Genomic DNA, 8555 nt, shown 5'->3' with positions numbered 1-8555 from the left:
GAGTATATTTCATTAAAATTGTGTTAAATAATTGATTTGTAATTTTTAAAACTAAATTGAGTGAATTAATTTGATATTTCTTTCTTCTTTTGCCCAAATATACAGGAATTCACAATTAGGGTCCATGACTGTCAGAAACGGTATGTACATTCTGAGGTTCATCTTTGTAGAAAGTAGATCCACCCTTAGTACAAGATTCTTTAACTAAAAACAAAGAGGGAGAAGAAAGAAAAGAAAAATGCAAAAAAAGAGAAGGAAGAAAGAAAGAGAAAGATAAACTCAACAGAAGCTAAGAGGCACTAGAGTTGATCATTCTTTTCAATACTCTATATTTAACAAACATTTAGGTAATTGCTCAACAATAGGTAGCAAAGTACCGCTGATGAGTGGATGGCAAACATGAGTCCAAACTTGGAGGGAAAGGTATAAAACTTTAGACCCACATGTGGATATGAGACCTGTGCTGACTGTCAGCGGCTCTAACCCACCTGATTTGCCTCCTCCCAGCCCTGTCATGTTTCTTTCAGAGGCATGCTGGGTAGGAATGGGTCATCAGCAACTGATTTCATCCTTGTGGGGCTCTTTCCTGGGTTTCAGCACGCCATTCTCCTCAACTCCATGATCATCTTCATCTACATCCTTGTTTTCCTGGGAAACGTACTTCTGATTGTCTTGATTTGGGGAGACTCTCGGCTCCACACGCCCATGTACATTCTCCTCAGTCAACTCTCCCTCATTGACTTGACATTAACGTCTACCATCGTCCCCAAGATGGCCTCTAACTTCTTCACTGGGAGAAAGACCATATCATGGGTTGGCTGTGGAACCCAGAGTTTCTTCTTCCTGATGTTGGGAATGTCAGAATGTCTCATCTTAACTCTCATGGCTTATGACCGCTACGTGGCTGTCTGCAGCCCACTGCGTTATCCCACCATCGTGAGCCCCAGGGTCTGTCTGCACATGGTTGCTGCATGTTGGATTGGAGGCTCTGTAGGTTCGTTTATCCATACGGTCTACCCCATGCATTTTCCCATCTGTGGGTCAAGGGAGATCCACCACTTCTTCTGTGAGGTCCCGGTCCTCATTAGGCTTTCCTGTGAAGACACCTCGGCGTATCAGTTAGTGGTGGTGGTTACAAGCATTGTCCTGCTTGTCGTGCCTTTCAGCCTCATCACAGCCTCCTACACGCTCATCTTCCTCGCTGTCCTCCGTATGAACTCTGTGAAGGGCAGGAAAAAAGCCCTGGCCACCTGCTCCTCCCACCTGACTGCGGTGAGTCTCTCCTTTGGCCCCAACATATTCATCTACATGACTTTCACTTCCTCCCATAGTCCAGAGCAGGACCAGGCTCTCTGGGTTTTCAGCAACATCCTCACCCCCTTGCTGAACCCCCTCATCTACAGCCTGAGGAACAAGGAGGTGGTGGCCGCTCTTATGAAGCTGATGGGGAGATGTGGGGCGTCTTAGTAGACGAGCAGTACTTCCCAGCTGTGAAAAGGACATGCTTGTGACCACGGGCAAAGCTACGGGTCAAAATTTAAATGCCAGAATGGTGTTGTGTATTTTCAGAAAGCCCAGAAGATTGCGGGTCTATGTAAATATGTGATTTTCTAAGCATCCAGTGGAGATTCCTTTACTTTTCATTGGGGCATGACTAAGTCAGCAAAATTAATAAAATTATTTTGTACTTTTAATTAAATTTAGTCTGAAATCTCTGAGGTTATTAGAAATTTTCTATAAATAAAATAAGAATCCATTTGTGGATCTCAAAATGAATTCAGCTTCTTTGTGTTGGCTTAGTATTAAAAGTAGCAAGATTATTTGAAATCCAATAAATAAAAATTATTTAAAGTGAACCAGGGCTGAGTGAATTCCAAAGTCTAACATTTAAATAAGTTTGGTACCTTTTGTAATGCGAGATATTAAGGAAAGGGGTATGTCAAACTACCAGATGTTGAGGTAAAACTTATTTAAGTATCTGTTAGATGTTATAAGCACACACTCTTCAGGGCAAGTATCATTTTATTGTGTACTTGGCGCCTATAATTAGTTATTACAGACACCATAATTAAATATATACAAATCCCATACTCTAACTTAAAAGGGAAGATAAGACCTACATCACTAGTCTACTGAACCGTGTGGGTTTGGTGTATTCAGTCAGAAAACTACATGATGCAACTCTTACCCCTCTTCTCTCTCCCACATTTCTCTGCTGCCCCGGAATGAAACCTCAGGAAGTCTCCACGGATGGTTTGCTCGCCCTTAGACAGTAAAAACTCCCCGTTCATTTTAGCTATAAAAATCGTCTCAATTGAAGAACTTCAACAAATTTTCTTGCCTCTTATGGCTATATACATATATGACTTTCCTTACTCAAGATTAGGTATTAAGCCAGTGGAATTGATGGAGTGCGGGAAGGAAAACAGCTTCATTCTCCTCCTTTCCCTGGGCAACCTGTGCCTGCGGGCTGGACCCTCTGGTCCTGTGTGGCCTGATCCCCGATCACCATTTCCATCTTCCAACTGCGGCTAGACCTGTTTGACTTGGTGGGTCTGACAGAACCCAGTTCTAATGGGCAGTTCCAGATACAATGTCACTTGGCGCCCCACAGTCACGCGTCCCATCTCTACCAGGACACAGTAACGTGCCAAGAATTTTCTTTTTTTATTTTCTTTTTAAGCATTTTAAATTGAGGTATAATTAACATGTAACAGTATGTTAGTTCCAGGTGTATAAGGTAATGATTTCTTATATGTACATACTATGAAATGATCACCACAATATGCCTAGTTATTATTTATTACCACACATAGGATTTTTTTCTTGTGATGAGAACTTTTAAGATTTACTCTCTTAGCAACTTTCAAATATATGTTACAGTACTGTTAGCTCTCATCATCCTGCTGTCCATTACATGCCAATGACTTACTTGTCTGGTAACTGGAAGTGTGTTTCTCTTGACCACTTCACCCATTTTGCCCATCCCTCAGCTGCTGCCTCTGGTAACCACCTATCTGTTCTAAGCACTTGATTTCGTAACTTGCAACATTACTGAATTAGTTGATTAGTTTAATAGTTTTTTGGTAGTGTCTTTAGAGTTTTCCCTATATAGTATTATGTCTTTTGCAAATAGTGACAGTTTGACTTTTCCCTTGCTGATTTGGTTGCCTGCTGTATCGTCTTCTTACCTAATTGCTCTGAGTAGGATTTCCAATATTATGTTGAATAAAAATGGCAAGGATGGGCATCCTTGTATTGTTCCTGATCTTGGAGAAACTTTCAGCCCTTCATCTTATTTAGAAAACTCTCTGGGATTCCTGGATCTGGATGTGTTTCCTTCCCCAGGTTAGGGAAGTTTTATGCCATTATTATTTTTTTTTTCAAATAAGTTCTCTGTCCCTTTATCTCTTCTCCTTCTGAAAGCACTAAAATGCAAAACTTTGTCCACAGGATATTGTGCTATAAGTTCTTTAAGCTGTCTTCGCTACTTTTCATTTTTTTCCTTTCTTCTGCTCTGATTGGATGAGCTCCTCTGCCTGGTTTTCAAGTTCACGGATCCTTTCTTCCACTTTAACTATTCTGCTGTGGAACCCCTCTGCTGTGTTTTTCAGTTCTATTATTGTATTTGTCCTCTCTGTGACTTCTATTGGGTACTTTCTCATTATTTTTTACGTCTTTGTCGAAATTCTCTCTTTCTTCATGCAGTGTTCTGCTGGCCTCAGTGAGAATCTCTATGACCATTATTTTGAACTCTTTACCAACTAAATCACTTACCTCCATTTTATTAAGTTCTTTCTCTGAAGTTCTATCTTATTCTTTGGTTTAGAATATATTCCTCTGTTTCTTCATTTTCCTTGACTCTCTGTGTTGATTTCTGTGCATTAGGAGAAATAACCACCTCTTCCAGTCTTAAAGGAGTGGCTTCATGTATGAGATGAATCTTATCATTTTAACCTTGCTCTCATTCTTGGTTGTTTCTCAGACCTTTGTGATTGTCCAAGCAGATTTCTTTATTCTCAGTGGCTCCCAGTAACCGAGGCTGTGCCAAGGCCCATTGATGCCCCAGAGAGGAGGAGCTCAGTCAGCACCTAGACTCCTAGTAATTGGAATCCAGACCCTCCGGCTGGAGCTTTAAAAGCGTGCAAATACACCTCTTTCAGGGAAAGACTGCAAGATAAAATTTCCTTTCTGATCACTCTGCATCGAGCCCTGTGGTAGTAGCCAGTTAAGAAGTGTTTCTTTTTCTTCTTCTTTTAAACTTTTTGCAGTTGATTATCTTATTTATTTACATTGATACAGACTCATTTTACATTCTTATATCCAGACACTAATAAATGCTTTATTTTAGAAAATTATGAAGGGAAAAACAAAGGAAAATTTTCAGAGATGCTCTCTGTTATCCTAAAACAATTACCACATGAGAGGATCTGGAAATGCAACGGAACATGCACATCCTACAGGCCAGGGCTATGGAGATAGTGTTTTGCTCTGGCTGGATGGTGGAGAACCTTTAACTGCTGAGAATGTGTTTTTCTTTCCTGAACAAACACTTACAGAGGTGAAGACAATGATTCTTAGTTAGCATTGAATGACTTAAACACACTTCTGAAAACAGAGGTCAATAGAGTGAGTGGTGAGAACCAAGCCCCTTGCAGGCAGCAAGGCAAAGGTCTAGGTTAAGAGGTCATTAGTCAACCCCAGGCCATGGCCACCTGTGGTCCAGCAGAAGGGCAGAAGCTCCACTCACACCTGGCTTAAAGCATCAGAATTCAATAGTCGGGGGACAAGAGGCCGCCATTTTGGGGAGCTCATCCTACCATATGGACGCTGGTGCTGGCAAGGGCCATTTTGGAATCCTTCATCTATCGTATCACTGAAACCCAGCCCCACCCACCAGAGTTTCAGCACCAGCACTCGGACACCTCAGGCCAGGCAATTAGCAGAGCAGGGACATAGCCCCACCCACCAGCAGGCAGGTTGCCTTAAGACCACCCGATCCCACGACCACCCAGGACACAGCCCTGTCCACCTAACCATACACAACAGTGTACAGGCACTAGCCCCTGGTCTCTAAGTGCCCTGCTAGAGGATTTTGGACCCAGTTCCACCAACAAATAGGCAAACACTAGCCCCAGGAACAAACGGGCCCCAGCTTCACTAACCAGAGAGCTGGCTTTAGCCTTAGGACCAGCCTCATCCACCGTGGGCAAGCACCAGCTCCAGGAGTCCCTGGGCCCCAACCCTGCCCACCAGTGGCCTGACACACCAACTCTGAGACAACCTGGACCCTACAGTCAGAGATCCAGAGACCCAGTGATGCCGACAAGTGAGCCAGCTCTAACCCTGGAATCTTCTGGGTCTCAATCTCATGCACCCAATGGCCAGCACTAGCTCTGGGACCAGCCTCACACACCAGTGGGCAGGCACCAGTCCTAGGACACCCTGGGCCTTGGCCACACCCACCAGTGGATGGACAGCAGCCCCAGGACCACCACAGCCAGGCAGCCTGCCACGGCAGGACACATCTGATTCACTGGAAGGCTGACACCAGCTCTGAATCAATTTGGATGCCTCAGTCAGCTGCGTGGGATCTGGTCACACCAACCATGGGTGAACACCAGCTTCAGTACACCATGGACCAACCATCAGTAGATCAACACCATCTCTGGGATCCCCAGGGCCCTGCAGCCAGAGAACCCAAGACCCAGCTCTGCCCATCAGAAAGCCAGAACTAGCCCCAGGACTCAGCTTCGCTTACCTGTGGGCAGGCACCAGCCCCAGCATCCCCTAAGCCTTGACCCCAAACACAAACAGGCATACATAAACCCCAGGACCACTGAGGCCCCTGGCCTGCCTTGTAAGGACAGCCAATACACTTGCAGAACACCAGCTGCAAGATACCTTGGGTTCCTCAGCCAGCTGCCCTGGGATCTAGTGCTAACCAGAGGGCCAACATTTTAAAATCAGCAAATGAGTCTTTCATTCGAACTATGAGCACTTTTCAAAGAACTGCTTTTACTCTGGGCCCTGGGATGGAGGAGTCTGTCATAAGTCCTTTAAGAGCCATTTTTCAGTTCACCACAGCCCAGCAAGTCTTGTGGGCGTGAGCCCCATTGGCCTTCAAGGTCAGATGTTTTTCTGGGACTCATCCCTCAGATGCCTGTCTTAAAAGTTGGGGTGAAAGATGAACCCTTCAGACTAGCTCTGAGTTTTGAGTTTAGGTCTTCACATTGTGGGTTGCTGCACTGGGGGTGGGGTGCATGGCAAGACTGTCTCAGACTTTCCCACCTGATTCAGTGTGGCTTTCCTCTCGTATGTCTGATGTGAAGAAGTCATTCCACTAGTTTTTAGCTTTTTTCAGAGGAAATTGTTCAATAGACAGATGTAGATTTGCTATGTCTTGTGAGAGGAGGTGAATTTAGGATCTTGCTACATTGCAATCTGGAACCAGAATCTAGACCATTAATGCTTAAAGTGATTGTTAATATACTGGATTAATATCTGTCACATCTATCATTGTTTTCTATTTGTTGCTCCTGTTACTTTAATTTTTTTTATTGAAGTATAGTCAGTTACAATGTGTCAATTTCTGGTGTACAACATAATGTACCAGTCATGCACATATATACCTATATTCATTTTCATATTCTTTATCATTAAAGGTTATTAAAGATATTGGATGTAGTTCCCTGTGCTATACAGAAGAAATTTGTTTTTTTAATTCATTTTTATATACAGTGATTAACATTTTCAAATCTCAAACTCCCAAATTTATCTCTTCCCACCCTCTTTCCCCTGGTAACCATAAGATTGTTTACTACGTCTGCGAGTCTGTTTCTGTTTTGTGAATGAGTTCATTAGAGTCCTATTTCTTTCTCTTTTTTAGATTCCACCTATGAGTGATATCATATGGTATTTTTCTTTCTCTTTCTCTGCTTCATTTAGAATGACGATCTCCAGGTCCATCCATGTTGCAGCAAATGACATTATTTTATTAATTTTTATGACTGAGTAGTATAAATTGTATTAATATACCGCAGCTTCTTTATCCAGTCATCTGTCGATGGACACTTAGGTTGTTTCCATGTCTTGGCTATTGTATATAGTGATGCTATGAACTGGGGTGCATGTATCTTTTTGAATTAGAGTTCCCTCCAGATATATGCCCAAGAGTGAGATTGCTGGATCATATAGTAAGTCTATTTTTAGTTTTTTGAGGAATCTCCACACTGTTTTCCACAATGGCTGCACCAAACTACATTCCCACCAACAGTGTAAGAGGGTTCCCTTTTCTCCACACTCTCTCCAGCTTTCATCACTTATAGACTTTTTAATGATAATCATTCTGACTGGTGAGAGGTGATACCTCATTGTAGTTTTGATTCACATTTCTCTGATAATTAGTGATATTGAGCATTTTTTCATATGCCTATTGGCCATTTGTATGTCTTCATTGGAGACTTGCTTGTTTAGGTCTTCTCATTTTTGGATTGGGTTGTTTGCTTTTTTGGTTATTAAATTGTATGAGCTGTTTATATATTCTGGAAATTAAGACTTTGTCAGTCACATCATCTGCAAATATTTTCTCCCATTCCATAGGTTGTCTTTTTGTTTTGCAGTTGGGTTGCTTCCATGTCTTGGCTATTGCAAATGTTGTTATAAACACTGGGGTGCATGTATTTTTTCAAATTAGTGTTTTTATTTTTTCCATATATGTACCTAGAAGTAGAATTGCTGGGTTATATGGTAGTTCTATTTTTAGTTTTTTAAGGAACCTCCAAACTGTTTTCCATAGCGGCTACACCATTTACACTCCAAGCAACTGTGTATGAGGGTTCTCTTTTCTCTACATCTCTGATTCAATCTGATGGCTCTCATGTCTGTCCTATTTTTCTTCTTACTCTTTTTAATTAAGAAATATTGAGTGACCAATATTGAGTGAGACAATTAAATTGCTGTGATTAAAAAAACAATCTATAAACAATGAATAGTAGACTAAATGCCACAGGGATGACTTCTGCTCTGAGGCTCAGGGCCTGCTACAGATTAGACGGGTCCAGGCCACAGAAAGTATCCTTTGGCGCCGCCCCAGGAAACCTGTTCCATAACACTGCTACAACATGCCCATATGTGTCTCCGATCCCATACAACATTCTTGCAGAGTCCCTGCCATGGCCCAGGTCGCCTGCTGTGGCCAGCAATGATACATCACCTTTTCTGCATGAAGGCTAGGGCCATTGCCAGCTCTTACACCAATCTTGGCTCTGGGTCTTCATCTGCACAGAGACAAGTAAGGATAAAGACAGAGGAATGAGGAAGTGATATATCACAGCCCTTCTCCTGGCCAAGGGGGTGGCCCTGAAAAAAGCCTTCGGTGTTGCAAGGCCCTGTGGCGTAGCAGCAGCACGGGCTGGATATTGAACAGGACACTATCATTTCGCGGTGGCCACATGGCCTACCAGCTTGTTGAGCTCCTCATCGCTGCGGAAGGCCAACAGCAGATGGCGCGTGACTCACCACACTGCTTTGGCACCCGGACTTCGAGTCCAGCG

General features: G+C 43.0%; 1 protein-coding gene across 1 annotated transcript; it reads left to right on the top strand.

The window, feature by feature from the left end:
• Positions 1–531: 531 nt before the first annotated feature.
• Positions 532–8104, top strand: LOC105082440 (olfactory receptor 2T27-like). Its single transcript, XM_010972007.3, has one exon. The coding sequence runs from the start codon at positions 532–534 to the stop codon at positions 1465–1467; it is 936 nt and encodes a 311-aa protein (XP_010970309.3). The 3' UTR covers positions 1468–8104.
• Positions 8105–8555: the final 451 nt, after the last annotated feature.

This window comes from Camelus bactrianus, chromosome 3 (assembly GCF_048773025.1).
Source record: "Camelus bactrianus isolate YW-2024 breed Bactrian camel chromosome 3, ASM4877302v1, whole genome shotgun sequence".
Taxonomy (NCBI): Eukaryota; Metazoa; Chordata; class Mammalia; order Artiodactyla; family Camelidae; genus Camelus; species Camelus bactrianus.
This window is presented reverse-complemented; position numbering and strand designations above follow the sequence as displayed.

What these genes read in the sequence shown, in the direction of transcription:
- LOC105082440 (XM_010972007.3), top strand. Translation starts at nt 532, where the DNA reads ATGCTGGGTAGGAATGGGTCATCAGCAACTGATTTCATCCTTGTGGGG.